Raw genomic sequence first — 26,583 nt, 5'->3', positions numbered from 1 at the left:
TGTTTTACCAAAATCCATATATGCAGGAATGTTATGATTGTTAATAAGAATGATGGATGCTCATGCTCCTTGTTTGGATATGGGTTCAAAGTTGTCATTACGATTAGAATATTACACATGTCATCTTTCAATGCCTCATTGGGCAATGACCTTCAAGGAGAGGAGCCGAATCCGTGGAAATAACCCTAATGTTTGGATTGGTCTCCTCTCCTGTGATCCCAATGCCTAGGGAGTGCCCTAGGAGGCATCTAACCGCACTGGACTGTTAGGCGAGCGAGGATGTGTGCCTGCGTGTCGCCCAATGTGTATCCCGGCATGTCCAACAGTCCCCGCCGTTGGATGCCTCCAAGGGCGTTGGGTTGGCAGGACAGGAGCTGAATCCTTCATGTTCTCGGCATGCCCGAACCTCTCCCGAAAAACTATTAAAAAGCTCGTAACCTTTTGGACGAATAAAACGGACAGTTTCCGTTTTGTTCCGATAAATACGAGAAAGGGCTCATTTTACGCAAGATTTTAAAATGCGTTTTATTCGTTTTAAAATTAACAGCGCCTGTTAAAAACGTGTTTTAAATAAAAAACGCTCGTTATAAAAGACCCCAAACTCTTCGCCAACCGGCCCCCCAAACCCTCGTCCTCTCGTTCCTCCCTCCTTCGTTTCTAACTCTGCAACTGAGGCACCGGCAGCGCAGTGGAGTGCGAGCGAGAGTGTGACGTGCGACGGTTGGCTTCTTGTAGCAAGGAAAAAAGGTTAGAATCTCTCTCTTTGTCTTTGCGTAAGTCGGTATAGACGTACCAAATCTCCTGTACCCCGCAATCCATCAGCGTTGAAAAAATTTTGTTCTTATCGATCCCACAACGATATTTACATTGGGACACATTGGGGCTGTTGGAATTGCGGGTGCAGTCTTGGGCCATTCGATACCCGAAGGTATATGTATTTATGGGGCAGAATCTTCTTCGACATTAGCGCTTAAGCTCATTTTCGTCAATTTTGAAGATTAGATTAGATAGAGAAGAACTTTAGAACGAGAAAAATGGGATCCGTTCTCTCATCCTCCTTTCAGTTCGAATATAAGTATGCAAAGCTAAACTGTACAAAGCAGCGAAGAGATCTCCCGAGAGAAGTAATAAAAAAAAGAAGTAAAAAAGCTGAAAACCTAATCCTAAACCTTAATTTTCTGTTGTACTAAGGAAAATAAGGGGATCATATGACAGATTACCGATTTATCAATATTAACAAATTTCTGATATTAAAAATTGTTAAAAGAATTTGGCTGTCTTAAATTTGTGAGAAATGTATTTGACCATATATTTAGATTTTTATCTTCTGGATGGTCAGGAGGATCATCATGATGTAGAAGTTCTCTTTCAAGGGAAGGAGATTTTTCATGGTTGAAAGGCTGTAAGATCTAATCAGTAACTGCTGACTACTCGAACAAAAAAGACTCCAGGTGGCTCCTACTGATTGGATATATCAAAACTTCATATGGTCAAAGTTTGTGAGAAGTGTATTTGACCATATATTTAGATTCTTATCTTCTGGATGGTCAGGAGGATCATCCTGGTGTAGAGGTTGTCTTTCAAAGGAAGGAGACTTTTAATGGTTGAAAGGCTGTAAGAACTAATCAGTAACTGCTGACTACTCGAACAAAAAAGACACTCCTGGTGCTGGTGGTTCCTATTGATTGGATATTTCGGAACTTCATATTGATAAACAGATCTGTACCTTCATTTGGGGACCCATTTGTTCTAAGCCTATGTTGAAGACGGCCTTACAGTAACATTTGATGGTCAGTAAATCTCGGTGTGATTGGGAAGATAGAGAAAAATCTTTGAAGTTGAAATCTTGGGGTCATTGGGAAGACGAAGCAAATCTTAAATTTTTCTTTTTTAATTTGAAATGTGTCTTTGAAGTTGAAATATATGTTTATGCTTGGATTTTGGAGTTTAGAATGGGTTGTGGATGTTATATTTGTATTTGTGAATGTTATAGTTGGTTTGAACTTTGGATGCAAACATTTAGGTAAATATTCCTCAATTTGTATGAATATATTGCCATATTTGTGGTCTGATATTTTTCCAAATCTAAATGTTTAAAACCTGTATTTTCCGTTCTTATAATGTTTGTCCGAAATTTTCACCGTCCCGTTTAAATCTTAAGTGTCCACATATCAAACACTCTTTTTTTGCCCTTCCCATTGTCACTTTGTTCTGGACTTGAAGAGCTAGGTTTCATCTTTCCTTGCAGGTCTCAACAACCGAAGTTTGTTCTTGGCTTTCGTATTTCTTTTCTGAATTTTTTAAAAAAAATGATTCAATCTGCTCTTCTTGTTTCTTAAGCCCTTTGTCAAACGAAAGATCAACTTATTCATGCGAAAACTGGGAATTTAGTTTTGATATTTTATGTTTTTAGTGGGGACTGAATGTGGGATCTGCTTGTGGTGTGTTGGCTTGCATTTGTTAAAATTTATTGCTCTGGACTTGTACATGATCTTCTTTTTCTTCACTGTTTCTGTTGAAATTTGATGTTTTGTTTTGCATCTGCTGAATGCCAAAGCTGTTGGAAAATCAGTAGATGTGGGGGGTGGACAGTTTTTTTTTTTTTCCCCTGAAAAAAAAAAAATTCGATTAATAAGTTATGATGGAAGTATAAGTAGGGTGAGAGTGGGTTTAGAGAAAGTGAAAAAGGAGAACTCTTGATGGGACACATCAAAGAGGGCATGCAAAGGCATCACCCTTTCATATCAAAATTTAGGTTGACTGATTTAAAGAATTTGATTCTTTATGCTGTTGACAATAGGGAAGAGAACATAACGCATTCTTCACACTTTTGTGCACATAGATATATATATATATATATATATATATATATATATATATATATATATATATATAGAGAGAGAGAGAGAGAGAGAGAGAGAGAGAGAGAGAGAGAGAGAGAGAGAGAGAGAGAGAGAGTGTGGAACATGTTCTCTGCACTGGGGCGCAGGATGCACCCAGACACATGGGGATGGGCGAAATGACTGGCTTGCCCCCCTGAATGATTGAAACATAGTTGAGAGAGAGAGAGGAACATGTTCTCTACACTGAGGCGCAAGATGCACCCAGACACTTGGGGATGGGCGAAATGACCGGCCTGCCCCCCTCAATGACCGAAACATAGTTGTCAAGGCGGCAAGGTGACCCAAAGCGGTGGAGGGGTGTCTAAGCGCTTAGGTGACAAGGCGCCCACCTAGGCGTTGCTTAGGCGACCAAGGCGCCGAAGTGTTATTTTTTAGGGTAAATATCGTCCCCCTCCCCTCTAAGTATCCATAATATCAAATCCCTACCCCAAGTTTTGAATAGTGATAATGCCTTCCCCAAATTTTGAAAGATTCTATCAACTGTACCCTAATCGTTAAAAAATGGCATCAAGTGTTGACGTGGGCATTTACAAATTTTCTAAAACCCCATATTACCCTTAATATAATATTATTCCAATGTTTCCCTCTTTAACCGCAAATAAGTAAACCTTGGATAGGCAACTCGTAGCACACACAACACCGGCAACTCTTATTTTTTTGTAACTTTTCAATCAAAGGAGTGGGACCCACCCTTTCTTTAATCTTCTTCTTCTTCTTCTCCCTCTCAACCGGCCGGGACTCCCATGACCCATTCGTCATGACCATCACCTCCTCTGTGAACCCCTCCCTCCATAGTTGCCGCCCAGCCCTGCATCCCCGCAGCCATTTAACACCATTTGATGCAGAACTCTGGCTCGAGTAGTCCTAGTTCAACCATGTAGGAAATGGGGTTGAAGGTCATAATGGTCAGAAGTGGAATAATATATGGACTTTGAAGAATTTGATGTTTAAGTAAGGAATCAGATATGAGAGGTGAAGACTGTTTAATCTCAATTAGTTTCGAGTTCGACGGAGCTGTAACCGTTAAACAAGTTACTAAAAATGATAACTTTCCTCTCTCTCTCTGCTTCGCAAAAAGATAAAACCGTTAAAACAAAGAAAGATAAGAAAATCGGCAAAGGATCGTAACCGACTGAAAGCATTTCGTTTAAATCGGACATGCAGAGTGTAGACAAGAAGACGAGTATTCTCTCCTCTCTATTGACATGCACTCTGCGGGAAAACAACGGTTGTTGCCGGAAAATGACGGAACATAGGGAGAAACTGTAACCTTTGGACTGGAAACTGAAGGACTCTGTACAAAAAACGAGAGAGAAACAGTGATTCAAAGAAAAGATAATATATCCTATAAGAAACAAAGAAGCTTGAAGAGAAGCACTCATAGGAACCTCAAATTCGTAGAAGAAAAAGAAAATGAAAGAAACCTAAAACTGAAAAGACAAGAATTCAAGCGAATAAGCAAGTAACGATACAGAAAAGACCTTCGCAGTTGTACAGAAAAAAAATAGAGAAATTGAAGAGGAAAACCGTACTTGGGAATCTAGTGGTCGTAGAGGTGGTCATGACGTATGGGAGTCCAGGCCGGTTGCGGTGGCTGTGGAGTGAGGGGTTCGCAGAGGGGGGTGGTGGTCGTGACGGATGGGTCATTGGAGTCTCGGTCGGTTGAGAGCAAGAAGAAGAAGAAGCCTTTTTTAATTCCAATTAAGGGGTAATAGCGTCTTTTGAATTGCTATTTTAACTCTGTTAGCCACTTAGGGCACGGTTGATAGAATCTTTCAAAGGTAGGGGAGGACATTATCATTATTCAAAACTTGGGGGAGGGGTTTGATATTATGGATACTTAAAGGGGAGGGGGATGATATTTACCCTATTTTTTGTTTCCCCTCTTTTCTAACATTATTTAGTATGCTACAATATGTACCGTATATCATAAAAAATCAACATTAACCCACATCAAGTCATAAAAAATCAACATTAAGTTGCATCAAGTCATAAAAAATAATGTTAAGCTACATCAAGTCATCAAAAATCAACATAGAAATAGAATACAACAGAACTGAAGAAGCAAGCTATTAGAAGTTTGAAACAATCAAAACATACATTTGGTTTATATGTTCTTGGAATTGGTCATTTTCAGGTATACATAGTCTCACATTTGGTTCATACTGTTATTAGAAAATATGTTCTTATGAATAAGTAATTAACCTGCTCTCGATTTAGAGGAAATGTTCTTATTCTCTAAGAAATTTGATTGATCAAATGATTTTATTTTTACATGAGACTTTTTGTATTAGGTAGAGCACAAAACTAGCTTTCCAACAAATCCAAGATTGCGTAATCTGATTAATATTGAAGGAGTTATGTTCCGGTCAAACCTTATTTGATGTGCGTGAATGCTGTCAAAATCGCTCTGAATGAAAATATTGTGTAGCTATCAAAACAAATGTATATTTTACCGCACTTTTAGTTTTTAGCAATGTTTTACCATATTAAGATTTATAGAATTTTTAGATTTGAAAAAACTCCCAGCATTAGAAAGTTGAAAACCGCCAAAAATTCAATTTTTGTTCTTGAACTGGGGGGTTGACATTTTATCCTTTTGAAATTTGTTGAAGATTATTGTATTCCTTGATTAACTGATCTCCACAAGTGGAGTTATATATATAGTACAAGTGTGTGATCTTAGAGAATCACATCAAATAGGAAAGTTGTGATTGGATGGCTGAACCAATATTGCATGTGATAAAATCTAATATTACATGTGATATGGTTGCCTTACAAGAGAAGAGAGTGAGATCTTTCCTATTCTGGGTTTGCTTGGGCGGCACTATTGCATGTGCATTGACATACCCCCTCAAGGTGGAGAGTCGTAGCTACGAATCTTCAGCTTGTCTCTCAAAAATTGGAAACGTGACGTCCTAAGCGGTTTGGTGAGGATGTCTGCTATCTGATCTTTGGGGGAGATAAACTGAACAGACAACTGCCATTGGGCAACCCGTTCACGGACAAAGTGAAAATCGATTTCCACATGCTTTGTTCTAGCGTGGAAAACTGGATTGGCCGAAAGGTATGTGGTCCTAATGTTGTCACACTACAGAACAGGGGGACTCAAAAGAGGGTGACCAAGTTCGCAAAATTGAGATTCCAGCCAAATTGGTTCCGCAGACGCGTCAGCAAGCTCCTTAAATTCAGATTCGGTCGACGAGCGTGCAACAGTCTTTTGTTTGCGAGACGACCAAGAGATAAGGTTGGGCCCCAAGAAAATTGCATAACCGCTAGTGGAGCGTTGGTCTGAGCCACTGCCAGCCCAGTCCGCGTTAGAGAATGCTTGAAGCGTGTGAGATGTAGACCAAGTGATGAATAAGCCATGATCAATAGTGGCCTGTAGGTACCTGAGTATGTGCTTGACCATGGTCCAATGAAACTCAGTTGGGGATTGCATAAACTGGCACACACGGTTGACCGAAAAAGAAAGATCAGGTCTGGTCAGTGTAACATACTGTAGAGCACCAATAATCGACCGATACTGGGTGGGATCTAGATGAGATGCACCCCCTGGATCAGCGCCCAAGGCAATGGTAGCCATTGGCGTTTGCACTGGCTTGTAGTCAATCATGCCGGCCTTGTGTAGAAGGTCACGAATGTATCTTGTTTGAAACGGTAGGAGACCATTTCTGTGACGAGTGGCTTCAATGCCTAAGAAAAAGTGAAGATCACTCAGATCCTTAATGGAGAATTCAGCCGCAAGGCAATCAAGTAGAATGGAAACCCGTTTGGGGTCACTGCTAGTGACAAGGATATCATAAACATATACCAGGATGTAAACAATATGAAAACCAGCCTTCAAAATAAATGAAGAACTATCCGTCTTTCTAGCAAGGAACCCCAACTGTATGAGAAACTGTGACAATCGATGAAACCAGGCACGTGTTGCCTGTTTAACATATAGAGTGATTTATGGAGACGACATACATGATCCGGATAAACACATGTTAACCTTCATATTGCAAAAAAGTGAACTCAAAGTGGTGTTTTGGGTTTGCACCCTTGATTGACAGTATACGGTCGGACCTTGATGTATAAATAGTTAAATAAATATTGTATAAGTACTCAAAGACATAATAACAAATTGAAACAAAGTAATGAATAAAAAATAAATTCAAATGTGGCCTTTAGGTTAAACTTTAAACTAAAAAATTCATAAGTGCATAAAGTCATTAGTTCAATACTCAATAGTCAATACATAAAGTCACTAGTTCACAACTCACAGGTCACAACTCACAACTCACAACTCACAACTCACAACTCACAACTCACAACTCACAACTCACAACTCACAAGACTGACAACTATCATGAAACAAATCCTAATAATAATTGCTATGCCTTCCTGGATCGACCCCACTCATGCTCTGCTGGAGTCGACGTCCATTGCTCTTTGTCTAAAGGACATATGTGGACGACGGTATAGTTTCGGAGAAGAAACGAGTGTAGTCATCCACATTTGCCATGTAAATGGAGTCATCAACTTACTGAAGGTAGCCTATTTTAGGATATTGGTGACCAATCTATGATTGTGAAGTCGGCGCTGGCAGCATGTATAGCTGGTGAGTTGTGTAGCTAGGGTATAAAAAGATGTCGTCTACAAAAGATGATCCAGTACGTCCCTGGGGCTGGTACTAGGACTAGGAGTCATAGTCCCCGATGAGTTGTCCTTATCCATATCCATATCCACCTTGAGGTTGTGATGCACTATAATCCGATGATGATGGAGTGGTGTGTGCGTCGAAAGATGGGGCATGCCAATGCTCACTCGATCATCCTGCTCTATCACCCATATTTAATTCGCCAACAGAGTTAGATAACTCATCAGTATCCATATAATCAACAGCTTTTGTCTGCTGACCCCTACGCTTCTTGGTGTATGATAAGGGGGTGCGTGAGGGTGCGGGTACGGCCTCACGTGCACCGTGGTCCGTATCTTGTGTGGCATGATCAAATTGTGTTTCTCCAGTGAATCAAATTGGCTTTTCAGGCGCTGTCTGCTGGTCTACCACATAATGCTCTCGCGTTTCATCAAATGCTTCACTACCACCATCACCATCACCATCATCATCACTGCCATCATCATTACCATCACCATCACTTCCATCAGTTCTAGTCTGAGTCTGAGTTTGAGTCTGATTCCTACCAGTACCACCTGAGGACTTGGACCAATCATCATCTTCATCAGCATTGCTACCTGTGGGCTGGAATGGTATGAGTGATGCTTCCCGTGCGTGTATCTGACCCTCATCAGCCATATAGTCATCCACATTAGCACCCATCTCAGAACCTATCACGGGGTCTGGCCTACCTCCCTCCTGATCCAACACCGGCTCGCCTCTTTCCCTCACCCAATCCACAATAGGGTCCTCATCATCTGAGTTAACCTGAAAGATGTCGGCGAGGTCAATAGTGCCCCTTTGTCCCTCATGTCCCATGCGTATGTGTTGTAGTTTCAGTCTCAAGTTGTAGTGAACATACACCATGTCAGTTAGACGTTTGGAACCCAATCTGGTGCGCCTTTTGGAGTGGATGAGCGAAAACGTACTCCTGTTCCTCTCACAGCCAGATGCGGAACATGTTTGGGCATGGACCTTGATTGCTATTCTCCTTAAATTCTCAGTCGATTCCCCATACAACACACACCATTTAGCTGCATTACAAGTTTACAACAAAAAAAGACGTCAAAATTTTCACAACTTTCAACTTTCAATACATATGTAATTTAAAAGAATAAGATATTGAATTGAGTACTAGCATCACCACGTGTTCTGCCTTGTACTGCAACATCGGTTCCAAAACACCCCAATGCATCCCTAAAAATCTTTATCTATACCTATGTGGAAAATTAGTAATGACTTATTAACTAATTACTACTTACTAATAATATTCCAAATGAATTATAAGACTCACTTCATTGTTGCATATAGATTGTAGTCTACCATCTGGCTGTAACTTTTTTACTATTTGTTTCACAGCATCAATAAGTTGAGTATCCAACCTAAGCCTATTATTATATTGATAGTTTGATACTTGGGGTTCAAATAGTATGCTGAAAATTGATATATAGAAATGAGATATTGTAATTAGTAATATTACTAAGAAACTAAGATTTGAATTAGTTACAAAAACAAAATTACTCACCAGCCTTATGCAGTGGATGCATAAGTTGATTCTCCCAGCGAGCATTGATAATATCTAAGAAGTGCTTGCTACTACGAGGAGCTACATTGTAGACACTATCTTTCATCAAATCAATGACAGCATATAGGACTGGCATGGTGGGGCCCTTGAGAGCGGAGTCCGCTATATGTAGAACTTTACTACTGGTTCCAAAACTTTCACCCCTTTGCCTAGCTTTGTCCAGAATTCCTCAGAGGACATGGTTGCCTATGCTTCCCTCCCACCTGGGGTATTGGAACCTTTCCATCCAAACCACTCTTGAGAAGCAAACATAGATCTCAGCCCGACCTTCTTTGTCTCAAAGCTTTTTAGGACAATGTAGTTTGTGGTGAATCTAGTGATGCCCGGCCTCACCAAGTCACCCCCACATTTTTCCCTTAATAGATTTATTGCGAAGAAGTGGTTGTATACAAAGTTGGTGACTTGTCTTGCATTTTCCACCACAGTCTGCACCAACTTTAACTTTCCCATATCCTTCAGCATTAGATCAATGCAATGGGCCGCACAAAGAGTCCAGAAGAGCCAGTACTTATTGTTATTCATCATCTTCTCACTGGCCTTCTTGAAGTTGCTCCTGTTATCTGTTACAATCTTGACAACGTTCTCTATTCCTACATCTTATTTAACCATTTCCTTCAACAATCTATAAATATATTTTGCATTCTTTATCTCTTTGGATACATCCACAGATTTGCGAAAAACTTTCCTCTCATCACAATATACCATAAAATTGATGATGGACTTTCTTGTAGGCCCAGTCCAACCATCTGCCATTATAGTCAGCCCGTATGTCTCCCACATACTCCTCATCTCCCCAATGTACTCATCGATCTCAGACTTCTGTTGAGTTAAATAAGCATTCATTACCTTATATGGGGTGGGCCCCTTGAACCCTGGGCCAGCCTTTGCAATTGTATCAATCATGGTATCATAATGGGGCCTTGTGCAGTGTTTGCTGGGATGGTATGGTATAACATCCACTTAGCTATTGACTCTTTCACTAATCCCTTCATATTCTTCCATGCTCCTTTGATTTTTGGTTGATTGCTTCGTTTCTTCCTATGTAGTTTAGGATCTGATGCTGATGGTGGTACTGGTACCGATAGAGGTGTTGGAGCTGCCTACATATTTTGTGATCTTTTAAAAGGATTCAACAACCCACCAACTCTAGAACATCCAGGTGTGCCTGCTCCTCCACTACTCCCTACTCTCTGTCTCTGTTAATCTTCTTGAAAACTAACTTTACTCCTCGAAACAGACCGTCGAAAGTCCCTAGCCTCGTGTGGTGTTTGTATATCATCAGGCACATAGATGGGATCATCACTGTCATCATCATCAGAGTCATCACCATCATCATCATGGTATTCTCCTTCTCCTCCTCCCATTGAACTCCTCACTGCCTCCTCAAGTTGTTCCTTTACCCTCTGCTTTTCAGCCTTCCTCTTTATCTTTCCCCTCAAATTGTCACCAACTTCCCTAGCTACTTGAGTAGGGATCATATGACAACCTACAACATCTTTAGAACCTCCAGTCAGAAGTTGTTTAAGTCTACTGGACCCACCTCCCAAAAACTGCTTGTGACAATAGTTACATTGAGATTTTCTCTTATCTCCATCAATTGGAGTGCCATGTAACCATGCAATGTCACCCCTAGGCTGCATGGCTGGCCTTCGCTCTCTCTGCTCCCTCTATTGACTACTTTCCCTTACTTTCTGCTTTCCTTTCGCTCGTTGTCTTTCACGATCTGCCATAATAATATTTGTTTACTGCAATGTAAGTAAAATAATGATTAAAAACTTAACGTAGAAGTACTTCAATTGAGACTTTGAGAGTACTAAAACAATTGTATAGCTATTTAATATTTTACCCCTAACCCTTATATTTTTCTCATAATTAAAAACAATTTTTTTTTGTAAATAATTTTCATATAAATGTTGACCTAACACAAGAAAACCGAAATGATTAAACATAATATATATTTAACGCACTTCAAAAACATGTAGAAATTATTTTTATATTTTTTCTTGATTTTTCAAACCAAAACTTAATATTTTTCCTTATTTATTTATTTATTTTTTGAATTTTTAAATATTTTTCTTAATTTCCAAAAAAAAAAAAATTGTTTATGGGCAGAAAAATATTTTCGACACTGTGAAGCCGTAGATCTGCCATTGGTGTCTAACATATATTTAATTGATCCTCATCCAATTTATATTACCCCTAATTTATAACTATTTTTGTTGTCGGAAAATCAAATTTTAAATCAGAAAATAAAAAAAGTAAAATGCATATGGAAAAAAAATTTCGGCACCGTGAGGTTGTAGATAGGCCTCCGGTGTCTAATATATATATTAATATCATCACCATCCAACATGTATTCATCGTACTATTTTAAAAAAAATTAGTTTTAGAGAAAAAAGAATTACCTTAAATAGTGAAAAATCCTTGGAGGATGTGCTTGGATGAGTCTCCGATGTGTTTTCGGCGACAATCCGTCAAGAATGATGCCACACAATGCTTGAATGAGGCTTGGAAGAGTGGAAGAAACCCAAAAACCGAAGCAAGGAGAGCTCTTTGCAGGTCTCAGTCGAAATTTCGAGCGAGACTTGCGAGATTCTGTATTTAAAAGCTAAGTCACGTGAGGCTTTAAGCGATTGTAGTAGATTTCGGCGATATTTCGGTACATAACCGAAATATCCCGAAATATCTCGAAATCTTGCCGAAATATGTACTTTTTCCATTTCGCCTGGGCATTTCATCTCGGATGGCTCGAGATTTCCGAAATATGCCGATATATCGGCGCTATTTTGCAAAATCTTGTACCATGGCTATGAGTACTGTGAGTCAGTTCATGCATGACCCCTATTCTTCTCATATGACGGCTGTTCTTCGGATTTTTCACTACTTGAAGTCAGCTCCTGGAAAAGGCATTCTTCTGTTTCCTAATGGTCACGTACGGATAGAGGCGTATACCAATGCTGACTGGGCTGATTCTGCTGATCGGAAATTTATCTCTGGGTATTGTTCTTTTGTAGGAGGCAATCTTGTCACTTGGCGTAACAAGAAGAAAAATGTGTTGGCTCGTTCTAGTGCTGAAACAGAGTTTTATGCTATGGCACAGGACATTTGTGAGTTACTTTGGCTGAAAGGCTTGCTACAAGACCTTGGTGTCCCTGTTCATCTTCCTATGATGTTATACCGTGACAACAAAGTTGCAATCAGCATTGCACACAACCCGGTACAGCATGATCACACCAAACATGTTGAAGTGGACAGGCATTTCATCAAGGAGAAATTGGAAGAAGGGTTGATTTGTGTTCCCTTTGTGGAGTCTATTGATTAGTTTGCTGATATTTTCACCAAGGGATTGTCTGGGAAGTTGCTCTATCCTTTTCTAGTCAAGTTGGGCATGATTGACATATTTACTCCAACTTGCGGGGGAGTGTTGAATTATGTACACCAGAATACCGCTGTGGGGGTATTCTGGTCTTTTTACCTCTTAATTGCTCTTCATTTTTCATTCTAGTATGTAAGGGCAATTCTTTCTATGTAATGTTTTGGATTATTATAAATATAGAGCTTGGGGTCAGTCTTAGACATCCAAGCATTAACTTTTCCTAATTCTAAAATCTCAACAGAAACCATATTGAGGAACATCCCCCATTCACGCATATATACCATATAACGAGTGTTCGGTGTGTAGTCAGTCCTGTTGGAAAAATGAATGGATTAAAAATAGGTTATCTTTAAACCCATTGAAATAATGTTTCCGAGATGGTAGGCATGTTCTTGTTTTAGATGGAGTTTTCTTGTTCGAATGTTTTCGGAGGCAGCATCACGTTCGATTGTAAGGGAATCGCCAAACTCGGCACCCGGTTTTCTGAAAGTGGACATCTGAAACAGGATGTTTATCTGAAAGCTGGCTGGTTTGATTCCTGTTTCAGGTCTGGGCAGATTTAATGGCCAAACTGAAGCAGGAAAGCAGATGATTCCAGTTCAATCCAGTTCAACTGCTGGATTGGTCCAGTTCGAAAAATTATGATTGCATCACCCTTTTTTTTCTTGTGGGAGTGATTAATAAAAATATAATTAAAAAGGAGAAAACTATACAGTTACAGTCTAGGACAACAAGAGAAATTTGTAAACCATGCAAAAGAAACCACCAAAACAACTAGCTACATAGGGAAAGGCGGCCCCAAGTAAGAGAACTCTGCCCACCCAAGCCTTTGCTAGAGGAAATATTCCTACTCATTGAGAAGGATCTGGCTCTTCTTGTAAGATGAATATGTAAGCCAAGTCAACTCCCCCGGATGGTGCTGGAGCTCAACCCCTTGATGATTGATACTGTATCTCCCTCGACTATCAAATCCGACCACTCCTTCACTCATTCATAGTTATCAAGGCGGCAAGACAACCAAGGCGTTTGGAAAGAGTCCAATAGCAAGGTAACACCAACAAGGCGACCAAGGTGTCCAAGGCACCCAAGGACCCTGGATGCCTAGGCGACGCCTTGATAACTATGCACTCATTAGAGGTTGATATCTTTAATCCCTTGATAACTGACTCCAATTTGGCTTTAATTGAGTCATACCTATCAATGGGATCAGAAAATGCCAAGAAAAATTTATTATGATTCAAACCACCTCTTAATTGTGGAAGTGCTAGAGTGAACTCTCTAAGAAGATTCTATTCCTATTTTAGTTATTAAAAAAAAAAAAGATTCTGTTCCTATAATTGTTTCAGATGTGTGATTCCTCTACTCTCTGTGAATCTTCAGTATGGAAAAAACAAGTGCAATTGACTTAATATTTTCATTCTCATTTCTTACTCAACTAACCAGAGTAATATATGGACATGTTTGATGTGGACAGGAATGGAAAAACAGATGGAACCCTCTACAGTGCATCTAGAGGTGTCATTAGCCTCTAATGACCAGAATGATGATGTTGAGAAAAAGGAAGCCTTTACTGTTCCGACAGAAGTGTTGCTAGCCTCTAATGAGAAGAATGATAGACTTGAACAGGTCAAGAGTGAGGACAACAGTGTGCTGCCAGATGAAGGGGGATTGCAGAGTGGCTGTAGTTTGGAAACCTCAATAGGTATAAGCCAGGGTTATTTTTCAACTTAAGAAATAATTAATCTAATTCTGAGTTCTGAAACAGGACATGCTAATATTAATTTGAGGTCCCTAATATGAACAAAATAAATGTTGAATGTTTCCCTGTGGTGTTCATCTGACTAAAAGTGATTCTAGTCGAGGAGGTAGTCAATTTAGATTAGGTTTTAATGAAATTCCTTTAAGTTCTCCATTCCAAAAAAATTGCTTCAAAATGCATTTCTATTTCATTATCTCAAAACAGATAGGTGGACCGAATGCATGGGTTTGGAGTGCTTTAATAGTTTGTGTTTATGAAATGAGTGAATTTTTCCTCATAACTGCATGATTCTCCAATTATGGTTACTGACAAAGCCTCCCCACCCTTTTCTTTGTTGTGTGAACCATCATCATTTTGTGCTGACACATTAATACAACTGGCTTGTCATATCTGTGATGTTGATGCATTTTTAATCATAGGTTGTGGCGCATGTTGATGTGTGCAGGAATGGAACAAGAGGTGGGGCCCTTTACAATGCAGCAGGAAACATTGTTAACTTCTGATGAAAAGAATGATAATGAGCAGGCCAGAATTGAGGCTAATGCGTTGATGCCGAACGAAGGAAGCCTGCAGAATGATTGTATTCCAGAAAGCGAGATAGGTAGCATAAGATATAAGATTTCATCTTAATGTTAACAGATGCTGAAGATCTTTCTGGTATCAGCCTCGATGAATATCTTAGTGTACACATCAACATGCGCCACAACCTATGATTAAAAAAAAAAATGCTGAACCTGCCCGTCTCTAATCAAAGTGATGCCTGTAAAATACTTCTGCTCTGGAAGATATGCAATTTAGACCAGGTTTTGATTACATTTCAGTGAGGCTCCAGATTTAGCTACCCCAAAATACTGCCTTCTGAATTATCTCAAAAGTGCTAGGTGCAGAATTTGTAGGTCTTAAAAGAGCCTCTTTTTGAGTTGGTGTTTGCTAGAATTGCTTTCAATGATTTCTTGTGGTCTTTTTATTTATGTTCAAAGAACTAGATGACTTTGTGGGTATGTCTTTTGTTCTTACTAAACATTGTTTACTTATATTATGAATATTTTGATGTTTCACAGTAATAAAACCAGAAATTGAATGCTCTACAGTGCAGCATGAAGTGTTCTTATTCTCTGATAACAAGAATGACAAGGTTAAGCAGTTTGGGGATGGGGTTGACACATTAGTGCCTTATGGAGGCCTCCAGGATGATTTCACTCAGGAAGGCAAGACAGGTAGAGGCACCGCTGATTATAGATGTCCTGAAATTTCTGAAGCTACTTCTGAAAACAGACCCAGTGACTATTATTGTGAGAATCTCATCAATCATGGATGCTGAATTTCTTTCAAAGTGCTTTTATTCAATTAAATTTAGCAAGTTTTTATAACATTCTGGACCATGTGGCTCTAGTTTTAGGTTTAATAATGTGCTCTGATTTGATTTATCTCTGATGCAATTGCATTAGACCATAATCCTGTATGGATGTCTGTGTAAGTTTAAAAGGTTCCCAAGGAGCAGTTGGCAGTCCAATGGACTGAAAATTGACCTTTGGGTTGTTATATTTTGTTAGTAAACCAGAGACTAATAACCAGATCAGAGCATGGAGACAGGAAGAAGAAGAAGATGAGAAGAAAGAAAGGTTTCCGCAAGTCCAAAAAGAGGAGAGAACCTGCGGACAGAACTAGAAAATCTGTCGCAGGTCTGCTCCCTTATATAAACATAATAGAATGTAAAAAAAAACAAATGGACAAGTATGCCCTTACATAATCGACCCTACTAAGGACAGAAATAAACATAATACCAAAGACTGTTTTGCCCCTATAATAACAAATCTCAACACTCCTCCTTAAGCTGGAGCATATATATCACCCATGCTCAGCTTGTTACAACACGACTGAAACCCAGGAGCAAATAAGGGCTTGGTGAACACATCAGCAACCTGATCAAATGAGGAGACAAAAGGAGTCTCAACAAGTTTCTTCAAGACGGCGCTCTGAACAAAGTGACAATCCACCTCTATAATAGTTGTCAAGGCGACGCCTCGGTCGACTTGGGCGCCTTGGACGCCTTGTTCGCCTAGTTGGTGTCGCCTTAAACTTTGGCCCTCTCCACCGCCTTGGGTCGCCTAACCGCCGTGACAACTATGCTCTATATGCTAGGTCCTCTCATGAAAGACTGGATTACTAGCAATATAGATGGCTGCCTGGTTGTTGCAAAACATCTTCATAGGGGTTGGAACTGGAAACCCCATCTCAAGAAGGAGAGACCTAATCCACATCAACTCTGCAGTAGTATGAGCCATGGCCCTATACTCCGCTTCAGTACTAGACCTAGCAATAGTGGTCTGTTTCTTGCTTTGCCGCATAACCAGGTTTCCTCCAACAAAGGTAGAATACCCAGTAGTAGACCGACAGTCACTAGCCGAACCTGCCCAATCTGCATCAGAATAGGTAACAAACTCCATATGTCTATTTGGACGATAAATCAGCCCCTTCCCAAGGGCTCCCTTCAAGTACTGAAGGACCCGAACTGCTGCATCCCAATGAGACTTACATGGGGATTGCATAAACTGGCTGAGAACCCCAACAACATAGGGTATATCTAGCCTAGTAACTGTCAAATATAGCAACTTTCCAATCAGACTTCGGAAGGCATGTACATCCTTAAGACCCTCACCATCATCAGAGCCAAACTTGTGATTAGGATCCATAAGAATGTCCACTGGCTTTGCAGCAAGCATACCAGTTTCAGTCAGGAGATCTAAAACATATTTCCTTTGAGACAGGCTGATTCCCTTTTTTACTTCGGATAACCTCAATCCCAAGGAAGTAGTGAAGCTGACCCAAATCTTTAGTTTGAAAGTGCTGCTGTAAGTAACTTTTCACCTCCTTGATCCAACTCTCATCATTTCCCGACACAATGATATCATCAACATAAACCACCAGAACCACCAACTTCTCTCTTTGGCGGCGAACAAACATAGAATGGTCTGAGAAGCACTGAGTAAAACCACAATCAGTCACAATAGAACTAAACTTTTTGAACCATGCTCGGGGGGACTGTTTCAGCTCATAAATAGCCTTGTGTAACCTGCACACACGTCTGCTATTCTCCCCCTGAGCAACATACCTCGGAGGTTGCTCCATATAGACCTCTTCAAGCAGGTCACCATAATGGAAAGCATTTTTGATGTCCAACTGGCATAAAGGCCAATCAAAATTCACAACAAGTGATATAATAAGACGAACAGAGTTCAGTCTCGCCACAGGAGAGAAGGTCTCAAAGTAGTCAACACCTTAGGTCTGGGTGTACTTCTTAGCAACCAGACGGGCTTTAAGCCGCTCAACAGACCCATCAGAGTGATACTTAATAGTGTACACCCACCGACACTTAACCAAATCTTTACCAAGAGGTAAATCCACCAACTCCCATGTATGTTGAGTCATCAAGGCATCCATTTCCACATGCATGGCATTCTTCCAAGCAGGGATAGTAAGAGCCTCAGTGTGAGTGCGAGGCACAATATAAGAAGATAAGGCAGTAGCAAGGCTATGAGAACAAGATGGAAGATGGGACAATGAGACAAATTTCTCAATTGGATAGGCAACTAAAGACTTTTGAGTACATGAACGTTTACCTTTCCGAGTGGCAATTGGTAAGTCATCAGGATCCGGATTAGCTGGAAGGGCAGGAGAAGTAGGTAAGGTTAGATCTCCACCAGAGGTTGAGGAAGGTACAGGAAGCGATGCAGACGGCTCAGTCTGATTTGAATGGAGTTGCCTGAAGTGCCTCTTACGCCGGTACACCTGTAGTGGAGAAGACAAAGGAACAATGGCGGGAATAGGAAGAGGGTCAGACATAGGTAATGGGTCACTAGACATGGTAGGCTGATCCGAAAAATAAGATTTACCTTCAAAGAAGGTGACATCAGCACTGACAAATTGTTTCCTAGTAAGAGGGTCATAACACCTATATCCCTTCTAGGTCCTAGAGTAACCCAAGAAGACACACTTGGTGGACCGAGGGTCCAATTTATCATCATGGAGATGGTGATTATGAACAAAACAAACACACCCTAAAACACGAGGTGGCAAAGTAAAACTCAAAACATCTGGAAACAAAACAGAGAAAGAAGACTTGTCACCAAGAACAGATAAGGGCATTCGGTCAATCAAAAAACAAGCAGTAAGAACTGCATCACACAGAAAATGTTTGGGCACTTGCATATACAACATGAGGGCCCGGGCAACTTCAAGTAATTGCCTATTTTTTCTCTTCGCTACTCCATTTTGTTGAGGAGTATAGGAGCAACTAGTTTGATGAATTATTCCATTAGTAACACAAAAGGAGGATATCTCAGACTGAACAAATTCCAAAGCATTGTTAGACCGAAAGACCTTGATAGAAGCATTAAATTGATTTTTATTTCATTGCAAAAATTCGGAAACACAGTTAAAAATTTTGATCTATCCTTTAAAAGGTACAACCAAGTAGTTCTGGAATAATCATCCACAAAAGTCACAAAATCACGAAAACCATGTCTATTACTTACCCGACAAGAACCACATACATCTGAATGCACTAAAGAAAATAAAGAAGTATTATGGGGCAAACGACGAGAGGGATAAGTAGCACGATGATGCTTACCCAACTCGCAACTCTCAAACTTTAATTTATTCAAGTCTTAAACTGAGGAAAAACTATAATTTATTCAAGTCTTAAACTGAGGAAAAACTATCTTTAACCTAGATAAAGATAAATGGCCTAGCCTACAATGCCATCTAAAAGGTTACTCTCCACCAACAGTAGTAGCCGCAGCCGAAGCAGAAGGGGCAACACCACTCAGATAATATAGCCCATCTTGTTCACACCCTCCACCAATCTTCTTCCTCGTATGGAAATCCTAAAAATGCAGTAAGAAGGGAAGAATGTTACAGAACAATTCAGATTCTTGGTAAGTTGACTACAGAAAGAAGGCTTAATGGAAACTGGGGAACATGTAAAATGGAGGAAAGGGAAATATTAGAATTAAGACAAATAGTACCATGACCGGTAACGGGTATGGAAGAACTGTTGGCCATAATAACAGGAGTGGTATGGGAGTCAGATGAAATAGAACTAAAAATTGATGACTTACCAGTCATATGAGCGGAAGCCCTTGAATCAATGATCCAGGGTGTGGAAGTGGAAAAGAAAGCAGCAGGTGTACCTGCATGAGCCAGTGTGGCAGCGGTAGTGGATGCCCCAGTAGTGGAAGTGGATGACTCTAGAGTCTAGACTCTTGATACGACGCATGAGGTGTTGCATCTCATCACGGATGAAGAATCTCCCACGGTCGAACCAGCCTTAACATCATTAGGAGTAACAAAATCAGGACCATCTTCTGGATCTGCATGATTGGCCAAGTTTTGAGCCCATTCAGGTTTCCCATGCTTGGACCAGCAAGTATCAACAGTGTGATTTGTCTTCCCACAATAAGAACATAACCGGGCTGCTTTATCACTTTGCTGCCCACCAGAATTTCGACAACCAAAACCACATCCTCTCCTTGAACCATGGCCTCTAGTAGTAGTAGTAGTAATAGTGAATTCTCCTAAGGGTTGGTTTCAGGCCTGGAACTAGGAGATACGATGCATTGGAGTCGAGAGAAGGTGTCATTCAATGTGGGGACAGATTCACCAGCAAGAAGATGTCCCTTTACAGCTTTGAGTCTAGGATTCAACCCAGCCAGAAATTTAGAGACAAAAAATTCATTCCTTTGGGCCTTCAACTTCTCAATATCAGTGGTAAGTGGCTGGAAAACATTGAGTTCTTCAACCATGCCATTAAAGTCACTGTAATAATCCTGGAGGGATTTGTCTGACTGCTGAAACTGATTTAACTTTTCATAGAGCTCGAAAATCCGGGTCATACTCTTCTCTTGAGAGTATGTTTCCTTGAGGTCATCCCACACCCCCTTAGCCGTGGTGTGGAACATTAAATTGGCAGCAATATCTGGCTCCATGCTGTTCCATAACCAAATAAGTATGATAGCATTCTCCTTATTCCAGGTGCTGTAGACCTTAGAATTAGGTTTTTGGATGAGGAGAAGTAATGTAGCTAAGCTTGTCCTTAGCTATAATGGAAACCCGGACAGCTTGTGCCCATAATAAGTAATTAGAATTCCCCTTCAACTTGATGGAGGTAATCTGAACATTGACATTGTCATGAGGTGTCTGCGAATCAGCCATAGTTGATACACTTGAACAATTGAGAGGAACAAGCAACCAGAGCAGCAGCCAAGTTGAAGGAAGAAATAAGACAGCAGTAATTACTGCAGCAGTAAAACCAACAGCAACTGATCACATAAAACTCTCGGCAGCGAGGAGAGTAGCACAAAACAGCAGCAATATCAAGACTGGAGAAGCCAGCCAAAAAAAAAAAATCGATCTCAGGATTTTTTGAGAAGTCAATGTTGGGTATTGGTAGAATAATAGAAGGCCCTTGATGAAGCATCAAACTCAGTCACTCCAGGTTGTAATTGCCACCAGAAGAAGCAAACATAATAGGGAAGAAGAGCTGAATCGAAGAACTCCAAAAACCAAGCCTAAAAAAAAAATCAATTTGTTAGGGTTTTTATCCCGGCATCGATTTAATAATCTTCAAGAACCAGAGATGTAGAACTACTATAAGCCATGAAAAGTAGAAGTAGAGTGGCAGAAATCACTCCATTAATATTCAGAAAGGGGTGGTTTTAAGTCATAAGAAGTACAGCTATAGGTGGCTGCACACCACAAGAGAGAATCGCAAGAAAGAGGTCAGCAGAGGATCGTCCGGGGGGGGGGGGGGCTCTGATCTGACTAAAAGATGTCTGATACGATGTTAGTAAACCAGAGACTAATAACCAGATCAGAGCATGGAGACAAGAAGAAAAAGAAGAAGAGAAGAAAGAAAGGTTTCCGCAAGTCCCAAAAGAGGAGAGAACGTGCGGACAGAATTAGAGAATCTGCCGTAGGTTTGTTCCCTTATATAAAAATAATAGAATGTAAAAAAAAAAAACAAATGGACAAGTATGCCCTTAAATAATCGACCCTACTAAGGACAGAAAATAAACATAATACCAAAGACTGTTTTGCCCCTATAATAACAAATCTCAACACTCCCCCTCTAGCTGGAGCATATATATCACCCATATTCAACTTGTTACAACATGAGCAAACAAGGCCTTGGTGAACACATCAGCAACCTGATCAGATGAGGAGACAAAAGGAGTCTCAACAAGTTTGTTCAAGATGGCGCTCCGAACAAAGTGACAATCCATCTCTGTATGAAAAACTTGATTACTTGCAATATAGATAGCAGCTTGATTATCACAACCAACTTCTTCATTACAACATCTCGAACTAAGTGACAATCAACCTCAATGTGCTTTGTCCTCTCATGAAAAACATGATTACTTGCAATATAGATAGCAGCTTGATTATCACAAAACATTTGCATAGGCTGGTTGATGGGAAACCCTAATTCCTGGAGTAAGGATTTGACCCACATCAACTCAGCTGTAGTATTTGCCATCACTCGATATTTTGCTTCAGCACTAGATCGAGCAATGGTAGTTTGTTTCTTGCTTTTTCAGGTGACCAAGTTTCCACCCACAAAGGTACAATAACCAGAAGTAGAACGTCTATCCCATCAGCACCAACCCAATCAACATCAGAGAACCCAACCAGATTAGCATTTTGATTAGGTTGATAAATAAGACCTTTACTAGGAGCACTCTTCAGATAGCTCAACACAAAACATGCAGCATCCCAATATATTTTCTTTGGATACTGCATATATTGACTAATAACCCCAATAACAAAGGATATATTCGGGCGAGTGACTGTAAGGTAAATAAATTTGCCAACTAATCTTCTATATCGATAAACATCTAAAAAATCTTCACCCTCAATGGACCCAAGTTTCTAATGGGGATCCATGGGAGTATCTGCTGGTTTGGAAGCAAGCATTAAAAAGTCAGTCAGAAGATCAAGAACATATTTCCTTTGAGACAAGCTAATACTTTGTTTCGCAAAACCTTAATACCAACAAAGTATTTGAGAATACCCAAGTTCTTCATCTGAAAATGCTGATGAAGATATGCTTTAACTTGGGCAATACCAGAAGCATCATTACCAGATATAATAATGTCATCCACATAGACTACCATCACCACCACTTTAGAATTCTGACAGTGAATAAAAATAGAATGCTCAGAGTAACATTGTGAGAGTCCTACCTTAGTGGAGCTAAAGATATCAAACCATGCTCTTGGAGATTGTTTCAACCTATAAATTGCCTTGCGAAGCTTGCAAACTTTGGTAGAAGACTCCCCCTGAGCAAGATACCCTGGAGGTTGCTCCATATAAACCTCCTCTTGAAGATCACCATAGAGAAAAGCATTTTTGATATCCATTTGATATAAGGGCCAATCAAAATTAACAGCCAGAGAAATAAGGATCTGAACTGAGTTCAGACGAGCAATTGGAAAAAAAGTCTCAAGGTAATCCCCACCATATGTTTGCGTATAGCCTTTAGCAACCAAGCGGGCCTTCAGCTGCTCAACAAAACCATCTGGATTGTATTTGATAGTATAAACCCACCGACACTTAACAAGATCTTTCCCAGTAGGTAACGAAACCAGAGTCCAGGTATTGCGAGATAACAATGCATCCATCTCGGTGTCCAAGGCAGACTTCCAACCAGGATGAGAGAATGACTCATGGTGGGTGTGAGGGATAAAGTTAGTAGGTAATGTTCAAGCAAGTGGGTGATAGTGAGAAGGAAGATGAGAGATGGATACATAGTGCTCAATAGGATAAACAGTTAAGGATTTGTGAGTACAAGAGCGAGTACCTTTATGAACAACAATGGGTAAGTCAATGGAACCTTCAACATCAGAATCAGATTGAGTATTGGGCTGATTAGTTAAGACCAGATCAGTAGGAACTATGGGTAATTTAACAGGTGCTGTGGGTAATGTATCAGGAGCGGGTACCGGTGGCGGAACCATGGTAGCTGGTATAGGAATAGTGGTGGAAGGTAAGTCCAGTGGTTGATGTCGACGACGGTGATAAACTTGAATTGGTGAAGGAATAGGAATAGGGACGGATATGGGTGGACCAAGAAGATCTTCATTGTTCACTATAGATGGTACAGTAGAAGAAAAATAAGGAGTATTTAAAAAAAATGTGACTTTTGCACTAATAAATTGTTTGTTAGAATTGGGATCAAAACATTTATACCCTTTATGAGTACGAGAATAACCAAGAAAAAGACATTTAATAGACCGTAGAGATAGTTTATCAATGGTGGGATGAAGAATAGATAAAAGAATTTTATTTTGTTAAACAGAAGAAGGCATCTGATTAATAAAATAACATGCTGTAAGAACGGCATCACACTAAACACGTTTGGGGACATTCATGTGGATCATAATAGATCGGGCAACTTTGAGTAAGTGCCGATTTTTGCGTTCGGCCATGCCATTTTGTTGTGGAGTATACGAGCAGCTAGTTTGGTGAATAATACCTTGGGTGAGGCAAAAATTAGGAATCACAGATTGAGTGTACTCCAAAGCATTATCTGAACGAAAAATTTGAATGGATATGGCAAATTAAGTCTTTATTTCTTGGTAAAATTTTTTAATACTGTAAGAAATTGAGTCTAGTCCTTTAATAAATGAACCTAAGTGGAGCGAGAATAATCGTCCACAAAACTAACAAAATAAGAAAATCCTAACCTATTACGAACTCAACACGAACCCCAAATGTTAGAATGAACTAAAGAAAATAATGAAGAAATTCTAGGTAAAGTGTGGGCAGGAAAAGATGAACGATGATGTTTGCCTGGTTCACAAGCCTCACATTCTAGGTGAGATGTGGAGTTGCAACTAGGGACCATTAATTGAAGTTTAGATAAGGATGGGTGACCAAGACATAAATGCCATTGCATGGGAGATGGTATGGTAGTAGATGTAGCAGCAGTGGAAGGTCCGGTGCCATCCAGATAATATAGTCCATCATGCTCAAGCCCTCCACCTATCTTCTTCCTTGTCTGAAGGAACTGAAAAACACAATAAGAAGGATAAAAAGTTACAAAACAGTTAAGAGACTTAGTAAGTTGACTAACAGAAATAAGGTTTAAAGTAATTTAGGAACATGAAGAACAGGAGAGAAAGTCATGGACGATGTTGGAGAAATAGTTCCATGACCAAGTTATCTTAGTAGAGGATTCATCAAGAAGAATAACATTGGAAGCGGTTTGACCGGAATTTATGAAAGAAAATAAACTTGACTTACCAGTCATGTGACATGAAGCACCTGAATCGATAAGCCATGAAGTAGAAAAAGGAAAAAATGCAGCATTACCCTTATAGGCTAGAGTAGCCGTAGAGGAAGAGGCAGATGTAGCTTCAAGTTGTTGGAGCCGTTTGACTATCTGGTTATAAACTTGTAATCATCACGAGACACAAAAGATGAAGTAGTTGAACTCTGATTCATGTCACTGGTAGGTTTCTCAGTAGCAGTGTCAGTTGTGGCAGCATTGGCAAGTTCATTCGCCTAGTCAGGTTTTCCATGCTTGGCCCAACAAGTGTCAACTATATAATTAGGTTTGCCAGAATAAGTGCAATGACGGGCAGATTTGTGAACATATTGATGACATGTACCTCGTCCACCAGATCCATGTCCACAACCTCTAAATTGGCCACGTCCATATCCCCGTCTCACGATTGGCAACAAAGGCTGATTTGTCTTTGGGAGCATTGTCAGGTTTGGACGGATTAGCCAAATGGTTAATATGAGAAAACACTTCATTAAGAGAAGGAACCTACTCTCCTGTGAGTAGCTGACTCTTCACAGACTGGTAGTCAAGTTGTAGTCTAGCAAGAAATTTCGCAACATGGAACTCTGCTCTTTGTTGCGTTAATCGATCAAGATTAGTAGTAAGAGGCTGATGTATTCGTAGGTCTTCAACCATGCCCTTATAACTGGCAAAATACTCATTAAAGGTTTTATCTCCTTGTTGAAAGTTAAATGGTTTCTCATAGAGATCATACATATGGGGGATGTTCCTTTCTTGAGAGAAGCTTTCACGTAAGTCATTCCAGACATCCTTGCAAGGGAGTAAAACGTAACATTGGAAGCAATAGCAGGCTCAACACTATTCCATAGCCATATCTTTACAATAGAATTTTCACGCATCCACTCCTAATGAATTGTGAATGTGGTAGGATCTTTAAGATCACGGTCAAGAGGATCATCTGTAATGTATTTCAGTTTGCCCTTGGCGTGTATGTAAGCTTGAACTGCCTGGGTCCATAATAAATAGTGTGAAACTCCAGAGAGTTTACTAGTGGTAATCTGAACTTGAACATTATCCGTTGGTGGTTTTGGATCAGCCATACGAGTAATTTATCAAGTCCAAGTAGTAATAGCAGCAGCAAATCAGGCGGTTCTTTGTATAGAACCTGGTTCGGGTAACTGAGAAACCCAAACAGTAGTAACAGTAATAATCTAATCGGCAGTAGCAGTAGCCGTAACAATCGGCTCTCACTTAGAACCTGATTAGGGTTTGAAAACCCAAGAAGAGTAGCAGGAACCAATTGGCAGATATAGGGTTTGTAGACCCAAGGTGGCAACAGTGAATTGCAGCAGGAACAAGAACCAGCAGAATAAGGGTTGAAGGAAACCCAAAAATAGCAGCAATAACCAATCGGCAACAGTAGGGTTTGAAAACCTAAGAGTTGCAGAAAAATCCTATCGGCAGGGATAGGGTTTAAAACATAAGTGTAGAATTCTGTACCTAAAGGAGAAAAAGAAATGTGCTGGATCGATTGGAGCAAATAATAGTCTTCACTGTTGAATCGCAGGAAGAAATGATACCAGTGGTGAATCGCAAGCAGCAGAAGAACTCCAGAAGAAAATCTTAAGCAGCAGAAGTTATCTTTGAACTGGTAATATAAACTGAAACTTTGCTTGATCCTTTGCTTTTGCCTTTAGGTATGTAGTAGGAATAGAACCCTAGTTTTCTCTTGAAAACTTCATCTAGGGTGTGTTTCTCAATTTGTCAGAATATGCAGCATAGGGTGCTGCATCCTTTGAAGAAAAACTATTTTTAGTAGACTCTCAAACCAGTGTCACAGATCACAAACAACCTAATGGTTGTGCTCTGATACCATGTAGCAGAATATACTTGAAGAAGACCAGAACCGAGAAGATGAGAAGAAGAGATGAAGGGAAGAAGATGAGGAACAGAAGAGAACTGTCGGATCTGACAGTCTCCCTCACAGT

The 26,583-nt window shown here is 40.1% G+C and overlaps 1 protein-coding gene across 5 annotated transcripts in view; it reads left to right on the top strand.

Moving 5' to 3' along the window:
- The first annotated feature begins 648 nt into the window (after positions 1–648).
- The window catches only part of LOC122664817 (L10-interacting MYB domain-containing protein-like), a 94,105-nt gene continuing 68,170 nt past the window's right edge, over positions 649–26,583 (top strand). Inside the window, exons 1-4 of one of the 5 annotated variants that reach the window (XM_043860812.1) lie at positions 649–747; positions 14,002–14,229; positions 14,732–14,887; positions 15,348–15,503. In XM_043860812.1, coding sequence (XP_043716747.1) covers positions 14,004–14,229; positions 14,732–14,887; positions 15,348–15,503 — 538 coding nt within the window. In that variant the 5' untranslated portion in view covers positions 649–747; positions 14,002–14,003. Of the gene's footprint in view, positions 748–14,001; positions 14,230–14,731; positions 14,888–15,347; positions 15,504–15,555; positions 15,579–26,583 lie in introns of those variants that run through there. The other 4 variants (XM_043860813.1, XM_043860814.1, XM_043860816.1 and 1 more) reach the window with 4 other exon arrangements.

This window comes from Telopea speciosissima, chromosome 6 (assembly GCF_018873765.1).
Source record: "Telopea speciosissima isolate NSW1024214 ecotype Mountain lineage chromosome 6, Tspe_v1, whole genome shotgun sequence".
NCBI lineage: Eukaryota > Viridiplantae > Streptophyta > Magnoliopsida > Proteales > Proteaceae > Telopea > Telopea speciosissima.
The sequence above is the reverse complement of the archived record's forward strand: the minus strand, read 5'-3'. Positions and strand labels throughout refer to the sequence as shown.